Source organism: Genypterus blacodes, unplaced genomic scaffold (genome assembly GCF_046128005.1).
Source record: "Genypterus blacodes isolate CSIRO-AG114 ecotype Tasmania unplaced genomic scaffold, CSIRO-AGI_Gbla_v1 ptg000062l_1, whole genome shotgun sequence".
Lineage (NCBI taxonomy): Eukaryota > Metazoa > Chordata > Actinopteri > Ophidiiformes > Ophidiidae > Genypterus > Genypterus blacodes.
In genome coordinates this window covers 513,934-531,748 of record NW_027466874.1, presented here as the reverse complement: position 1 = coordinate 531,748, position 17,815 = coordinate 513,934, and the positions used below count along the sequence as shown (strand labels likewise).

Sequence of the window (17,815 nt, the reverse complement as noted above, 5' to 3'; positions counted from 1 at the left end):
AAGCAAACAAAATGATAGGAACATTTTTGCAACATCTTTCAATGTGGAACCAGCTGATGTGCCAGATAACCTGCAGTGTGAAATGATTGAGCTGCAAAGCAATGCTGAGCTCAGAGATTAGATACAGCAATCTCCTTTTGATTTCTACAAACTGTACCTACGTGTGGAGGATTTACCTTTTCTACCGCTTTGAGAAGTTCCTTTCAAAACTGACTTGGCTCTGCTCAAGAATCAGATTCCTCACCAAGGAGAAACAGTTCCAGCCATCGCATTAAGTCTGATATAAAAATGGTAATAATAATAAGTTAAAACGTTTTTTTTATATAAATCACCGTTCACAAAACGACTTAACATCAGTGAATATAAAACCAACAGGAACGATTCTTAAAAATGGAGTAAAAAAACAATAAGAGTCAATAACGTGGATACATTTAATATTGGCTGAAAACATGAAATTAATGGATGTTAGCTGATGTTATTTCAATTATGTTAAAATATTTCAACAAAGGTTTTGTGTTCAATACTTGAGTATCTCATCTCTCCTCGCTCCCCTACATCTGAGTCAGGTGTAGGGGTGGGGTGACGCGTCGACATAAATCGACTACTCGACTACGTTAATACGTCGATTTGCATAACCGTGCGCCGACGTGTCATAATGACGTAAGATGGCTGCGCCAGGTGGAAGCATGCACGCAACCTGAGAATAAGCTGCGGCGAAAAAAGGTCGCCCACGGTCTAAGGTAAAAGCATCGCGGAGCGTGTTGTCAAGGCGGCAGCACTTTGTGTCCCCGTCCACCAAGCATGATACACTCGGACAGGGGTGGCGAACAAGGGGGTATTTGCTAGCTGACGTGCGGAAGCGCAAACTGACCTGCGTCTCCCCCATCCCCCGTCAGACCGACTGATCGCGGAGCAAACTGACCTGCGTCTCATGTATTTTTGTTGTTGAATGCAGGTTGCGCTCGATCACTTTTACTTGAATTGAATAAGCAATATGTTGGATTGTAAAATGGATATTATCAGTCAAAAGGCAGCTAGTTGTAGAATAATGCTTTGCAAATCTTTGTTACATTTGTTTGTTTTCAAGAGAAGAAAGTAGAAGAAAATATCGAAATATTTATGTGATAAGTTTGATTTATTTAGGGGAAATAATTGTTATATTGCGTAATAAATATAATCTATTGATTAATCGACTAATCGAAATTATAATCTGTAAAATTAATCGTCAACAAAATAATCGTTAGGTGCAGCCCTAGTCAGGTGCGAATCCTCGATCAAGAAGTGGAACTTTACACACATAAAGACACTTTAGTTCACATTTCTAAACACAGAACCCTCTTTGTGTTGTTGTCATGACTCCATTGGACTGAGACCGGTTTGGCTTTCAGCATTGGGCTTCTCATGACAAAACGAGGAGTAAGAACAATGATGGAACTGAAAACTCTGCAGGATAAGGAACTAGAAATCCAAACAAAACCATGACAGAAAGAAGATAGGCAGCGGCCTCGTGGCTCTGGCACGGTCACGTACTGATTTTCACACGTTTGGTGTCGTTTGTGTTTTGTACCCAGGTACCAGAAGAAAGAGAGCTGCTGAGCTGCTACTTCTGTTCACTGTCCAACGGTTTGATTATGCATATGATATGAGCAATGAGTTGTTGGATAGTTTAGAACTCTACCTGGTACAATCAAACTACTGTCATATCGCGTTCAAGCAACTTTAAAAAACAAGCCAACAGCACATTGGTACCTTACTGATGCAGAGATGAAGTGGCAACTAATCAGAGTCGAAGATCATTTGCACACTGTCTTCGCCCACCACAACAAAATTACCTTCCAACTGTGCAAATGTAACATTTCTGACTTTGTAGTTGGCCAAACAACTTTGCTGAAAGGCCACAGTTGGTCCACGAGCCAGTGTTTGCCACCTCCTACTTCTCCTCCTCACGTAATGAAAAACATCACAATTAATTTTCCATTTCTCCTCAGAAACACTAAACAAAGTGCTCCCTCCTTTACGACAACACCAAATCTATTTTTCTCTCATATTTATAACCAATTTATCATCTACATCATCTTTCATCCTCATTAATCACAGCAAGTTTCTAATTCGACCGAATTCAGTCGTTTGTTCACATTACGATCACCACAAAACTGCTTACCCTCAGTGTGAGTGTGTATGTCTCTGTGGAGGGTGTGAGAGTGTGTGTCGTCACCTGGCCAGTGATGCCGGTTATCACCGCTACTTTCCTGTCCTTCTTCAACTTCACGTCTGCGCCGCAACTGCTGCAGGCCCCCTCGGTGCACTGGGCCATGTTTCCACCGGAAGAACGCGCTCGACAGGTGGAGAGAAGCAGACAGAGTCCTGTTGTGTTTCCAGAGAACCGAACCGACACCGGAGCAGCATCCGAAAGGGAAATACACACAGAGGGGGGGACGTTGTCGGAAGTAACGGTGGAAGCGGCCAATCACAGCGCGGCAACTGTGAGCAGCAGAGAAAGCGCCGATAAAGAAGGTCACGGGAGGGCGCTCTTCTTTCCACAGCGCTCCCACAGGAGAGAAGGGTAAGTGCATGTTCATTTTATATCAGTAAAACAGAGACATTCAAACAAACAGTGGTCAGTGGCACCAAACACCACTGCAACACATTTCTATTTCTATAACATAAAGCAAAATAGCTGAGAGGGGTCTTCCAGGTTGTAATTGTTGTGGGGAGACAGTATGCAAATCAGCCCTGACTCTCATTCCTTGACTCTCACTCAGTCTCTGCACTAGTTAGATGATTTCTGGTTCTCGTTTTCATTCTGCACTGTACTGTAACTGTTGCACAGTAATTTCCCTCGGGATAATAAACTTTCATCAACTTTATCTTATCTTATTAGTTGCCACTTCATTTCTGTCAGTAAGGTACCAATGTGCCTTTGGCTTGTTTTTTAAAAGCTGCTTGAATGCAACATGACAGTAGTTTGATTATACCAAGTAGAGTTACAAACTTTCTGACTGACTGGAACTGTTGCTGTGATAGCCCCACCATCAGGTCCTTTGATGTTTCATTTGTTTGTTGCCTTGCCTTCTTTCCACTGACTTTGGTTCCAGTCGACCTATTCATTCTGTTCCCCATGAATGCTCATTGCTCATAACCAGAACCAAACCGTTGGACAGTAAACAGAAGTAGCAGCTCTCTTCCTTCTGGTACCTGGGTACAAAACGCAAACGACATCAAACATGCGACAATCAGTACGTGACCCTGCCAGAGCCTCGAAGTTGCTGCCTTTCCTGTTTCTGTTCTGGTTTTGTTTGGATTTCTAGTTTCTTAGCCTCCAGAGAGTTTTAGGTTGCATCATTGTTCTTTCTCCTTGTTTGGTCATGAAAATCCCACTGCTGAAAGCCAAACCAAAATAATAATATTAATAACCAACTTCCAACTCCCAACTCATTTTGTCTGTATACCTATGAGCACCTGACCCGTGAAAAAATGGATGTTACATTAAAATGTAAATAGCAGTAATAAAGGTATTTCAAACCTTCACAGTGTGTTAACATTGTCCATCTAGACATAGAATGGTGGGACGAAGTCATACGCAATCTACATACTGCCTCGTCCTGTGCTTGTCTTGCTCTCATCCAGTTCAAGGTCGTACACAGGGTCCATTTTTCTAAATCTAGATTGGCCGAAATGTTCACAGACGTAGAGGACAAATGTAATAGGTGTTCAAAGCCTCACCAGAACCTAAGCCACATGTTTTTTCTTTTCCCCAGGATCCACAACTACTGGTCCGGTTACTTCAACACATTGTACACCATATTGGGAAGGCAAGTTCAACCCTCCCCTCATATTGCCATCTTCAGCACACCATCTGACTCACACCAATTTAACACAAAAGGAATGGTCATGTTCACCTCTCTGCTTGCGAGACGCCGCCTGCTCCTGCATTGGAAAGCCCCTATCCCTCCCTCTATTTTGCAATGGCTGAAGGATACAATGTCTTCTCTTAAACTCGAGAAAATCAAGTACACTATGAGGGGCCACACTGATAAGTTCTATCAGAGGTGGCAACCATTTCTCACTTCACAGATCTACAGGCTTCTATTACCAGAACAACAAACAGTTCCTTTTTATTTATTTTTTTTAACTTTACATCCCAGGCAGGCCAGCACAGAGTTGTGCGGATACAGGGTTGTGTGACTTCGGGGTTGGGTTGGGTTCCCGGGTGGGATGTCCGCTCTTTGTTTTTGTTGTTGTTTTTTTTGTTTCTCTCCCATCTCCTCTTTACCACAGCCTATGATGTGATTTGTACTAGCCTACATTGGTGTTTGACATCATTCTGTAAAAACTGTATTTAACCTATGAGATCAATGCAATTTCAATCTACATGTATTCTACCTCAGGGTCTACGTCAAACGTTTGACAGCAACAATAGTATTAGCAATACATCCTTCCTTCTTTCTCTCTATCTCTCTCCCCCCTCTCCCCTCTCTTTCTGTATAACAAATGATCTCCAAAATATCCTACAATTGTATGCAATGTCATGTACAATGTTAGCTTCAATAAAAACAAATAGCAAAAAAAACAAAAACATTGACCATATAAATCTTTACCATGGTCTCAAGATTTACTGAGTAGCTCCTGGTCTCTTGTTGTTCTCACTCATGTGCACAGCAGTGTCAACACTCGCTCCGGCTGAGCTTTAGTGATGTCATCAAAGCCTTCTCTCTGCTTACCAGAATGCACACCGGGACAGAAGGTGCGACTCCACAGCTGTGTAAAGTAAATAAGGAAGTATTGACCAGAGGATGAAAATGCCTTTGGCCCAGAGAATCTGCTCCGGTTGAGAGTCAGAGATGTCTTCAAAACCTTCTCTCTGCTTACCAGAATGCACACCGGAACGGAAGGTGTGACTCAACTGCTGAAGTAACTAAGGAACCATGCCCAAAGGATTAAGCAGGTCCGGTGCGTGCGTGTGTGTGTGTTTTAAAATAACTATTAAAAACTGACTAGAATAAAGTCCATTCAAAATTTATCAACTCTAGATGTTTTTGTCAGATAAAATCCATTTCGTATGAGCAAATAGGTTGATCTGATATTAAAGTAATCCAGCATCAATAAAGTGGACATACTGCTTCCTCAACATATAAAGTGAGACGTCCATGTTGACCCACAGGATCCCAGACAAGATTAGATCCACAAAAGCCCCAACAAGCACAGAAAGTAGTTTGTTTTTCCCGATTTTTCTGCCAACATGAAGTACAGAGAGAAGTACTGTGACCCGTTTCTACAACCAAATACTAAATCACAAGGAAGAGACCGAACATCAGATATTTACTTAAGTTTAAGTAAGTCAGAAAGAAAGAAAGAAAGAAAGAAAGAAAGAAAGAAAGAAAGAAAGAAAGAAAGAAAGAAAGAAAGAAAGAATTCAAACTGGCTAAATGATTAATGAAATTTCTTCATTTCACTCAGCAACCCTGCCCTCTGCTGGCATAACCAGATACTTCCCGACCCTTGTTTCAGGCTGAAGGGAGCTTGATGCTCTGGATACTGCAGGTACAGCAGCGTCCCCTAGTGATAGCAGAGCAAAGTCAGAACAAACGCGTTCAATTCAAATTCAGGTGAGGAGGTTTCTCTGTCTTGAAGTCTTGAACCATGTATTTTGGCAGAAACACAGTCGACTTCACGCCGGTTTGGCAGTGAGCTTTACTTTATTCATATTCTTTAATTATTTGTCCCATCATTACACAGAAAACACAGAAAACTTGAAAAAACCTTTCATAAAGTCAAATAAACAAGTTTTTCCATCGTCAAACAGATCAAACTGAGTAAAGTAACATTGTTCTAAATGTGACAGAGCGGCACAGAGCGACGCCTCGACGCTCTGAGCTGTGCATTTACATAAACAGGATGTGCAGAGTGAAATTCCATTTGTCTCCCCTGAAAAATACTGCGTTGAGTGGAGCTTTGCACTTGAAGCCCAGTCTGGTGTGGAGCCAGCAGAGGAACCCACGACACACTGAACCGTGCTGTGTTGTTTGTTTTGCCTTCATGGAAGGTGAGAGAGCTCCAAAGAGGACGACTAACGTGGCATGAAATTGAGTCAAATACAGCGGAGTGGGAACACACACACACACATTCATGACATTCACACATGTGAATGTGTGTTTAACTCAATGTGATTGATCATACAAACCAGATGAACAGCGCACGTTTCACAATAGGAGAGAAGAGGGATTGTTGAGAAAAGCTGTGTCTTCTTTCTGTTTTGACACGATTATAAAGGGGAATAACAGCAGCACGCTTTCAGTTTCACTCCCCTCATCTGACACACAGTTTCTCCTGATGTTAGCAGGTTTTCACCAGCTTCTGGCTCTGTTGACTCGTTTGTTGGATGAAACATGCCGCTGCCTTTACTCGACCGGCAGCAGCGCCACCGCACACATCAAGTGAAAATAAGCCATAGAGCTTCTTAAAGAGACGATACGTCCCTTTAAGAACCTCACCCGTTCTGACTGATCAGCTGAGTCACGGCCTGAATCGGCCTTGTGTTCAGTGTGATCTCACATGTGTTGTATGTTGACATAGTTGTGTAGATGTACAGAATTAAGGGAACAATCAGGACAAGGCTTTCACAGACTAGATCACCACAGCATGAAGCCAGGACATGCCCCCTTTAACAACAAGCTACTCAATGGGCACCAAGGTCACAAATAATTTTTACAACAGAAAAAAAATCTTAATAAGACTTGTAACTTAAAAGATAACAATGATTCATTATATTTTAAATAGTAACATTCTGTCTGTTTAATGTCGTTTGTTGAATCTCAGAAAAAAATAGGCTTAAAAAAGTGCACAGCATGCAACAAACCAGGACAGCAAACGGATCACTGGTCGGAGTCTTTGTGAAGGTCAAGTTGAAGGTCACAGGTTCAGGGTAAGGAATTTGAGTCAAGCTGGACCACGAGGCAGCCATGTCTCTCATTGCACGAACTGTACACACTCACACATCACGTTCAGGAGTCGCCTACAGGTCCAGATAGTATCACGCTGTACCTGATCTCCAGAGTGCCTGCTTTGCCTCCACCTGACCCCCAAATCGAATCATTGACCAGATTTTACGTGTGAGGATCCGGGCTCACACCATGAGGCTTTGATCACCGACCATTCAGGTTAAGGTTGTGTTGGCGAGTGGAAATTCAGGCTAAATTTGTGTTGTGTGAATGAAGCGTTACACATACTTAGTGGACAAAACCCACAAAATGGACAATGTGTACCGTTAAAAAATAGCCAAATGCGTTTAAACTGTTGAAGAGAGAGATGTGCACATGCAAACAGCCAAATGTATCGAGTAGCGATTTTTGTGTGTGTCCACGTATGTACTAATGGAGCCTCTGATAGGCTGCAGCCTGATCTAGGTTCCCCTCGTCTTTCTCCTTTTTATTATTGTGGTCGTATATACTGTATGGCCAAGTGGTGTCACACAGTCGTGGAAGCGAAAAGCGTTGTGGATTCACCGCCGTGATGCAGCTCGGCCCGGCCATTCTTTACCCCGGCAGATAAGTACTGTAGATACCACAGAGCTATAAACTTATCACCAGTCTGGAGTATTGCGCTATATTTAACCCTGCTAACAGAGGTAAAGGTCAGAGGTAACATCCTGCCGGCCTCGCGCTATTCTGTTACAGGTCAGAACTAAGAGCTGCGATGCTAAGCTAACGTGAGGCAGAGAGTGATTGTCCAGTAGCCGTACAGTACAGCAGCGTTGGTCCAGTGTTGGGCGCGGCGGCCCGTCGTTGTCAGAAGGCATGCTGACGGCCTCGCCGTACGTCTGGAGGGAGAGCAGAGGAAGAGAGCGTTTGGTTAAGCTACTTTGGTAGCCAATTGATTTGGGGATTGACAAATGTGGTTGGTAGTTAAATCCTGGCGGTACCTGTCTAGCCCTCAGGCGGGGGAGGGGCGTGTGTGGAGTGGCACTTGTTCTTCTGCAACCAGAGGATTCAATGAATTAGAGCAGCAAACACTGTCTGGACACCAGTTTTTATGTGCGTCCATTTTGAAAGCTTTGCATCAACTGAGTGAAAACCTGTTGTTTTAGATACTGTTTCGTTAAGATCCTTTCCTGAAAAAGCTCTGTTCTGTTTGGCCAGCTTTGTGTGCTGGCCACACCCCGTGCATGCATTCAAGTCAATCACATTCATGTTGCTTGACTCTCAGCTTTACCTTCTGATGTAGCCTCTCGTGCAGGCTGCGGTCAGACAGCCAGGAGTGTCTGAGCGACTCGGCCGCGCTCATCCTCCAGGTTTTACTCTTCACCAGTAGGCGGGTAATGAAGTCCTTGGCCTCATCTGAGATGTCCGTGAACTCCACCTCCTCAAAGTTCCACTGGCAGGCCAGGATGTTATTCAGGGTCTCGTTGTCGTTGTCGCCCAGAAACGGAGACAAACCACTGAGCCTGGATGGAGCAGGAACACAGATCATGGAACCAGCAACCCTAGAGCAGGGCGCTGTACAGTCATGGATGCTTATTTTTAAATGTGTACTTGTGTTCAAAATAAACTATATAAGTAGATGGAAAATTCACATAGATGTTACTATGAAAACTTAACAATTCAACAACAATTTCAGTAATTCCAATATTTCTTTGGGTATGAAGGTATGAAGTCCAACTGAGATGAAAAAAGGTTCAAGTCCAAGTGACAGACAAATCAGGGTGTCAAATGCAAAGTGTCATGTCAGCACATTTGTCTCTATGAGCTCTACCAGATGCCTCAGTCCAGGGTCGTTTATAGAGCTAGATCAGGGTTGTGACCCCTCGTCTGTGTCTGTATGCGTGTGTATGCTGGTGTTATCTAGCATGTACATGTACATGTACTCACAGCATATACGCGATGACCCCGAGGCTCCACATGTCTGTGGGGAATGAAACAAACTCATAGTTGATCACTTCAGGAGCTAAAAACTCAGGTGTTCCAAAGTTGACCCTCAGCTTCTCTCTGGGTTTGTACCTGCGACAGACAGAACAATGACATCGTCAGAGACTTAAGGCTCAGAGACACGAAGAAGCAGAAGGGGATGGAGCTGCTGGTAGAGATGTTTACCTTCTGGCCAAGCCAAAGTCAATGATTTTGATCTTGTTTGTGGCTCTGCTGACACACAGAATGTTCTCCGGCTAGAAGACAGCAAAGGCAAAATGGGAAGGTTTACAATCAAAGCAGGACTGCAGCCAACCTGCCATGAAGGTCAGGGGTCAGGTGAGGGGGTTAGGTGAGGGGTCAAGGGTCAGGTGAGGGTTTTACTTTGAGGTCAAGATGTAGGATGTACATCTTATGCATGTACTGCAGACCCTCACAGATCTGCCGTATGAACAGCACCGTGTCCAGCTCGGTCAGGTTGTAGTTCTCGTCGATGATGCGGTCGAACAGCTCCCCTCCCTCCACACTGTGAAAAAAGCACAGAGAAAGTACGTCTGAGAACTCTGTCACTGTCAAAGTTAACGTCACTCATCCATCTGAGCAGGCTTACTATTCCATGACCAGAATGATGTCGTGGCGTGACTCGAAGGCGGCGTAGAGCTGGATGAGGTTGGCGTGGTTCAGCTGGTTCATCACCTGGATCTCGTTCCTGACCACGTCCTGCAGAGAGACACGCAGGTCACAGTGGCACCACAACCTCTGACAGCATTCAACAAACCCACCCACATACACACACAGACAGCACAAATCCTCCATTTGACCACACAGATCCGCAGACTCGTTGATGCTGCTGCCGGTTTGGTCACAGCTGACCGGTAACAGCAACACGAGCCGACGTGGGATTTGCCGTATGTTTCTGTGGGTTCAACAAGCTTCCTGAATATCTCACATGATTGTGTAACTGCGGAGTTATGCTCAGACATCTGACCTGATCACATCCCACATCACTGTCTGATGACCGCAGTCAGGAAGACACAATGAGCCTGACAGCCACATGCCCACAGGACGGGTCATTGCGGCGGGTCTATTCTTAGAGGGTGAGTCTGTGTATACTGACTGCACAGTGAAGCTCTGTGATATCCTACACACCTTCTCTTTCTGGCTCTTGGCTTTGATGATCTTAGCGGCCAACATGAGACCAGTTGAGTTCTCGACACACTTGTGCACTTGTCCAAAACGCCCCCTAGAGACAGAGAATGGAAAAACACAGGAATCAGCAGGTCTGCACCATAGATCATCATCTATCAACAGGACACAGACAGGAGTTTACTGAGCAGGATTTAGCAGTTTGGCAATGAGTCAAGATGAATCATCTTCATAAATGTTATTGATAAATCCAGGAATTAATTTATGATTCCTTGAGCGCGGCGTCTTCACACTCATGTGTAGCGGGCAGATGAATCATCACATGAAGCTCCTCCTGTCACGCAGTCATCCTGTCAATGTACGCTGCCATCATGTCAGCAATGTCAGAAATGTGCTTGCGTGCTGAGGTCTAATCTCTGGGTTTGAGAGGCGGGATTTACATCTTACATCAGAGAGCTGCTCCATTTCGTAAGTGCCCCCGGGGGCCCCCGGATCAGGTCTGCCCTTTGGGGGCGGGAGGGGTGTGCAGGGGGGGCAATAAAAAGGTCCTGGAAAAACTATTAAAACTATTACTGGTCCCCTCACAGGGTGCCACATCCCCTATTATTTCATTAATAGAGAGGCCCAGTGAAATTATGCGTCTGACCACCAGAGGCTTCCAGGGAGTGGAATGAAAATAAAGGCAGAATGCTGCCACTATGAGTGGCAGGCCAGTGGCTCAGGGACCAGTGTGTACAGTGTGTGTGTGTGGCGGTCTGGACTCACCCCCCCAGCACCTCGTCTCTGTTGATGGTGTAGTATGTGGCTATCTGGTGAGGTTTGGGCGTGATGATGCGGTGGTCAAACGGAGCCAAAGGCGGAGGGCTGGAGTCTAAGGAGAGAGAGATATGGAGAGATGTTCAGTCTTTTCTCATATTTTGCAAATGTAGGGTTGTTTGGTTAGTTTTGATTTAAAAACATTGAACCTGACATCACTTTGATTAATTATACTGGGAATGCAAAGCAAAAATATCACATTTGATAAGTTTATCTAATAAAAAATGATCACAACAGGTTTCAGTTTGGTCCAGATCCCGATCAGTCTTTTTGACCAATGACAAAGGAAGCAAGTCCTGTTATAATGGTCAAATCTGCTCTTCACCACTCTGGGCAGTACAGTTGCAGCACTGCGTGTCATCACAAACAAAAGGTTCCAGGTTTGAACCCTTTGGCTTGGTGGAGATATGAGGTCTGATGAGGGGACCTTAGAGTCCAGAAGTCTACTATACATAATGAGGCCTTCTGTTTTGATTAGGATTCAGGGACTGAAACACTCCTGGGAAAAGGTGCCTGTGAGACCAAGAAGAGGGCAGAAATGCAGCAAAACAGGAAATACACATGCTGGAAAAATCTTTGGGTTTCTCTGAGGTAATGAGACATTTCCTGGAGATTTCAGGTAAACCACAACAAAAAGTTCCCCGCAAAAATCAATATCGTCACAGCTGTTGATTAAGTATCCAACCTCTATAATGATACTACAGTATAGAGGGTGGAAAAGCCTCAGCGCCCGGAAACAAAGTGGATCAAAATAGCATCAGGTCAGCGTCTCATTATCGACTTGGCCAGCTGACATGATGCTGACATTTGACGCTGGCACAGGTGTGATGTTATGACCTTTGACCTCAGCAGAACAACAAGCCAAATGTCAAAAACACACATTCAATAGGTCTAGTTTCCACACATTCACTTCCCACACATTCACGTCTCACCGATGATGTATTCCTTCACCGCTGGCTCTTCCTCTTTCCCTGCTTCTTCTCCTTCTTCTTCTGTCTTGGTGTCATCAGATTGTGAGACCTGTGGCTCCGCCCCCTCAGCTGTTTCCTGTGTCCTGTCCTCCACTCGACTCTTTTTCAGGTCATCCTTTACCAGGTCTTCTTCAGTGACGCGCCGTTTGCTGCAGGTGGCCATGTCGCCGACCTGCTCCGAGCTGAAACGACACAATCATTCCTTACATTTGGGGAGAGGATGTTTGTTAATGTGTGTTTTAGTTGCGCTCGTCCCTCAGATTTACAGCTACACTTTTGCATGTAATACCTACAAATGTCCTGCGGGCAGCGATGCGCCACAAGTCACCTCAGTAGGCTTATATGCACGCCAGAACTTTGATTATCCTCTGATTAAGGGAATAAATCAACTCATTCAAACAACCATTAATTGTCACTTGATTCAGGATGGTTACCATAGTTACCAGACTGCAGCTGTGCTAATGCATCTTTGTCGGCCTAATTCAGTGCCAAGCAAAAGTGTAACTTTAGATTTAAAGGTCAGACTTTCATGTGTCATGTTTCCCTGCAGGTGTGGAGGAGCAGCAGACTCCAGGTTTACTGGACTGATGATGGATTGTGACGCAGCAGGATCACCATACCTTTCCTGTGCTGGGAGAGTCTGGCAGCTCTGAGCGGGAATGTCCGGGACAACGGTGGAGACGAGGGGTTCTGGCGTCTCCTCTGCCCCTTTGTCACTGCTTTTCTTCCCATCATCTTTCACTTCTCTTGTCTGCTCTGGAGGAACCTCCTCTGGTTTTGGCTCTGCTTTCTCTCCCTCCACTTCTGGCTCAGACTCTTCAGACTGCTCCTTTTCCTCCTCTCTGGCTGGAACGTTCTTCTTCTCCTCCTCTGCCAGGTCGTTAGGGGTGCGTGCTTCGTCCAGGATCAGCTTCGCCGGCTCCTGTCGTCCGCCTCCTCTGGCCTCCCCGTTTTGGCAGTTGGCCTCCCCATTTCCATGGCAATGCTCTACGTTTTGCCTGTTGAGCTTTTCCACCTGATCCACCAGCTCAGGCTCATTCAGGGAGATGGAGTCTGAAGTGGCACAAACACGACAAAGAGACATGATGAAGGCCAAAAAACCATGTGACCACAGCCTTAGAGTGCCACCCCCTGGCTCATTCAGCAGCAGGGGGCGGGGCTAGGTAACTTACTGTGCTCCCCTTCTGTGTCTGGGGGCTTCCTCTTCTTCTGGGCCTTCAGGCCTTTAAGGTTCAGTTTGACTTTGTCTTTATCATCCCTTGCTTTGTTGTCTTTCCCCTACAAACAACGAGAAAGTAAGATGGATGAGAGAAACAGAACAGTGAGAATCAAGAAGCAGACTTTGTAACTTCAGCCACTAAAACGTTTGATGGCAAAAACATCTTTATGAGACAGAACGACTTATTTTGGCTTGTGAGGAAAAGTCTATTAATGCCACACAGAGTTCAGGCTGGAGCTTTATATGCTGGAGAGCAACAAATATATTTTGACCCTCTGAGGTCACAGCTGATCAAGAGAATGAGGCAGTAGTCGAGTGGGTAGAGCTTCCGCTTAAGAACCGGAGGGTTGCCGGTTCGAGTCCCTGAGCAAGGCACCGAACCCTCAATTGCTCCCCCCTCTGCGAAGGGTGGTAATATAATGTAATGTAAGTCGCTTTGGATAAAAGCGTCTGCCAAATGATCGTAATGTAATGTAATGAAACAATAAGTCCATCAGTCCTCATTCATGCAAAGTTTGCAGGACAATATGAATGTTTCATAACCCGTTCCTTTTCCCAAAACAGACTAAGACACTCCATCACACTCACAGAGACAGAGAGAGAGAGAGTGTGAGAGAGAGGCACAGAGACAGAGAGAGAGAGACACAGAGAGAGACAGACAGAGACAGAGAGACAGAGACAGAGAGATGGAGACAGAGACAGAGACAGAGAGAGACAGAGAGAGCGACAGAGACAGAGACAGAGACAGAGAGAGAGTGAGAAAGAGAGAGAGAGTAAGAGTAAGAGAGAGAGAGAGAGAGAGCGAGAGAGAGAGAGAGAGAGCGAGGGAGACACACACAGAGACACAGAGAGAGAGAGAGAGAGAGAGAGAGTGTGAGAGAGAGACGCAGAGACAGAGAGAGAAAGAGAGAGAGAGCGAGCTATGAAACATAGCCGGGCATGAATCTCCAAGAATAACAATGATGTCGTCTCTGCACACAAGGACATCAGCCCCTCATATCAATCACTGCAGTCAGGTCACGTGTTCGGGACGAGTCATCCTTCACGTGGGACAGACAGACCTGCCCTGCAAATGAAGCTCCACCCACAGCTGATAGAGCCACAGTCTGGATAAGATCTTCAGTCTGGCAGCCATCATTCACACCTCCAACAACGAGGAACCACTTACACACTTACACAATTACATCTGACATCAAAACTGTCACATTCCTGCCATCCAAACATTTTTACAAAAAAAAAAACTTGTATAAGGCTCCATCCAGCATCACAGATCAATACGGCACAAACATTTCACCATTTTGTGTACCATACTTGTTTGTTTTTATGTACAGTTTTCTAATGACGATAAACTCAGAGAGCCTGGACGTTCTTCATGCTCTGAGAGTCAAATCCAGTCTAAAACGTTTTCAGAATCCACCATTGATTTTTGATTTTCTACAATTTCTCTTAGTATTTTAAAAATATTCTTTTTTAAATGTCTCTCCTCCCCAGATTTGTCAGTTTCAAACTTTCCTCCATAGTTTGGGGTTTGTTTTTTTACAGTGGTAGTATTTCCCTACATGAAGCCGCTTTTGAAGGGAAACGCAACAACTTTACACACAAACGGCACAACAAAGCGTTTCAGAGTCGTTTGGCGACGTGTGTGTGTTTTCCTGGTGAAACCTTCCTGGGAGGTGTGTTTGTTTCACAGAGAGCACTTTACATAGGTACCACGTGTGACCTTTGGACAGAGATGAGCTGCCATGATCACGATGTCTCACTATGTGAACACAGCTGATACAACAGCAGCAACATCTCACAGACCTCCACGGAAAATACTACACAGACCTTAAGATTTATACTGTTGCCGTGGCGACACCTGGAGGCCAAATACCTTCACATCACAGTGATGAACATACGTTTTTTTAAAGACCATAACGTGTTTTCAGACCAGTCCCGTTTGGCCAATAGGAGCAGCGGTGGAGGAGCGTGGCCTGGACTGACTTAAACCAATCACATGCCGAAAACATGTGAGTAACACCACGTTCATATCAGACCCAACACACATGACATAAGCCAGAGCAGCATACGCCCCTGTATGATCCTGATGTGGACTGGCACAAACACCAACCTGTCTGTGCTGCATCTGGGTAGCTAGCTTGTGTGTTCAGTGTGCTGGCTGATAGCAAGCTGGCGAGTTAGCGAGCCACATGATGGTTCCACAGTCAGATGTTACAGAAAAACACTGAATATAACTGAGCCTAACTGAACTACTAACTTGGAATAAAGGAGCGTTTAGCATCTTGTTGATCCATACGGGTCCATTCTATGAACTACAGACCTGAAAACATTAGATATCTCCAGAAGGCTCCAATTTACAAAAAGCCATTAGTTAGCTCGTTCAGACAGATTGTAATGTAGCATCACTTTAAATGCAGAGACGAGTTTGCATGTAAACATTGTGACTATTTTAAGGTTATTTTGGCCACTTGTTGATACATCCTGGTACGTCCTGGTTTCCTCACCTTCCTTCCTGTTTTCTTCCCAGGCAGGTTGAACAGCAGCTCCACCAGCCTGGAGCTCTTCACCACCTCCCCGATGAAGCTGATCACCTGCTGGGTGCCCTCCACCAGCCGCTCCACCCCCTCCAGCCTGCGGCCCTGGCTCTCCAGACACTCGCCCGCCCTCTCCACCGCCCCCCTCAGCTTATTGCACGGTGCCTCCGACTCTGGGCCTCGACCCTGTCGGCCCTCCTCCCGCATAGAGGCCAGATCTCGACCCATGCCCCGCACGTCGTGGGACAGGCCGTCCAGCCGGATCAGGACCGTCTGCTGCATGTTGAGCAAGCGCTCCATCTGAGAGCTCAGGGAGTCCATGCGGGTCTCCACGCAGCGCAGTGCCGCATCGTTACATGATGATGATGATGAAGATGCACTCTGGGACTTGTCGGCTCCACTGAGTGACAGCTTCCTCCCGCCAGGCTTCTGACCGTGGAGAGGGTTTGGGTCGTAGACCTTCGCCAAAGAATTGACCAGGCTGGAGCTCATGATTCGAAGCTTCTTCCACCCAAAAAGCACAATCCTCCAACGTTCTCAACTCCTCACTTTGGCACAATGACTCCTGAAATGAGGTTCTCTTTGTTTCTGCTCACTTTCACTCAGGCTCAGCGTAAGTAAATGAGCATTAAAAAGCACTTGTGCAGACAAAGCTCCAGGCAGCCGGGATAAGAAAAGACTTGGAGAACAGATCTGTGTGCTGGGGGCTGTTTAAGAATAGCAAACGGCTGCCCTCTAAATTAAAGTGCAGCCCCCCATAGACGTCAGTGAGTGAGTGGCCAGTGATAAGAGCTGATGGCTCGCTGTGCATTTGGGCTTGATGAGGGTTTGGGGGTGGTGGGTGGGGGGCAGCTATGTGACATTTGAGCCACTCAAAAGCCCTTCAGGCAGGTGTCAGAATCCCAAGAACGCTGGATTGAAATACAAGGCTGTAAAAAGCAAGACAAACAAATAACAGCTAAAAACTACAAATGGAGGTTAACTGCACATTTATCTGTGTTTACTAAACTTCATGTGGAGCGCAAATTTTATCATTCTTCACATTTCTAGACATACATGGCGTGTTGCTCTGCCACAGAGTGACAGGTGCGAGCAGGAGTCTCTGTTAGGGCCTAACACACTCTGCCCACCGTTGCAGACCCTCATTACACACACACAAGCATTGTGTGTATTTCTGTACCTCATCAAAGGCCAAATGCTTCTCACCACAGGCTTGTTTGTTGTTTAACGCAGCGGCAGGATGTTGCGTAATTGCCACTAATTCCCAGGATCAGGAATATTTCTTCAAGAGTTGCGCAACTTTTCCGTCAAACCTTATCATCTTATCACATTCTTGTGTCTGTGATGAGCTGCAGACTGCAGATGTTCACAAATCTGCTGACTTCAGACTTGAGATCATCAAAGATAACAACACTGAAGAAGGAACAAGAACGTCACAGAAACCAGAACTGGACCGTATGAAAGCAAACAGACCTGTTGCTCGATCTGTCCTGGATTCAAAGTGCTTCAGGACACCGGACTTTATACAACAGATTTAAACTGTTTGAACATTTCTAGGATCAATAGTATCTTGTTGTATTTAACATTTTTGATCAAATCAGTGGGAATATTATTAATTATATTGTACAAGGTTTTATCTATACAGTTGAGACTATTTTTTTCTCTCCACCATAATTTTTTTTTGTTAAATATTTTAGAATCTATAATTTTCTTGAAACAAATTTTCATTTAGTTAATTGACTCATCTTTGATTTGATTAATTGAAAGACTTCAAGTACTAATAAATATTTTCCTTTTCTCTTTGTAGACGCATGTGCAGTGTTTATCTCTTTCAGAAGTATGAAGTATCATTGGTGAGTTAGTTACAGTGAAAGAATGGCTTCACACTGAGTCCACACATTCCAGGCTAAGTTTGGTATTCCTGTAGCGTGACTGGCAAGATGACGGAAAAACAGTGGGAAAAGGTGATAGCACTGACACCTTAGAACAGCCCACATGCGTGTGAAGAGGAGCCGAGGAACCTTAGACCACGTCAACGCCAAGCTGCTTCAAACTGAACATGCATCTTCTCCATCAGCACCACGCTGCGACACACATGCCTGAGCTACACGGCTGGAGATTCCACTGTCGGGTTGTACTTTCAAGATGGAATACTGAGATTTTCCAAAACAGCAGGAGAATAAATAGAAAGAAATATATAAGATACAGATGATTAAGGGGACTTCCAAG

General features: G+C 45.1%; 2 protein-coding genes across 2 annotated transcripts in view; both read right to left on the bottom strand.

Moving 5' to 3' along the window:
- Positions 1 to 2,468, bottom strand: part of gmds (GDP-mannose 4,6-dehydratase) — a 114,844-nt gene extending 112,376 nt beyond the window's left edge. Inside the window, exon 1 of the mRNA XM_076154562.1 lies at positions 2,216 to 2,468. Coding sequence (XP_076010677.1) covers positions 2,216 to 2,314 — 99 coding nt within the window. The 5' untranslated portion in view covers positions 2,315 to 2,468. The remainder of the gene's footprint in view (positions 1 to 2,215) is intronic.
- A 5,454-nt stretch (positions 2,469 to 7,922) lies between these two features.
- mylk4b (myosin light chain kinase family, member 4b) lies at positions 7,923 to 16,078 on the bottom strand. Its single transcript, XM_076154385.1, has 12 exons — positions 15,557 to 16,078; positions 13,006 to 13,111; positions 12,454 to 12,886; positions 11,795 to 12,015; positions 10,812 to 10,917; positions 10,050 to 10,143; positions 9,511 to 9,620; positions 9,285 to 9,426; positions 9,087 to 9,157; positions 8,865 to 8,993; positions 8,209 to 8,440; positions 7,923 to 7,970 (listed from the first exon to the last, which is right to left on the bottom strand). Exons 1-12 carry the CDS (start codon positions 16,076 to 16,078, stop codon positions 7,923 to 7,925), a joined length of 2,214 nt encoding a protein of 737 aa, XP_076010500.1.
- Between the last annotated feature and the right edge of the window lie 1,737 nt (positions 16,079 to 17,815).

Bases quoted from the DNA above. Each gene is read 5' to 3' on its own strand.
- mylk4b (XM_076154385.1), bottom strand. From the start codon at position 16,078: ATGAGCTCCAGCCTGGTCAATTCTTTGGCGAAGGTCTACGACCCAAAC. The intron at 10,918-11,794 runs GTGAGACGTGAA...CTCTCTCCTTAG, and splicing joins GGTGAAGGAATACATCATCG to ACTCCAGCCCTCCGCCTTTG. The intron at 9,158-9,284 runs GTAAAACCCTCA...GCTGTCTTCTAG, and splicing joins TCCTACATCTTGACCTCAAA to CCGGAGAACATTCTGTGTGT.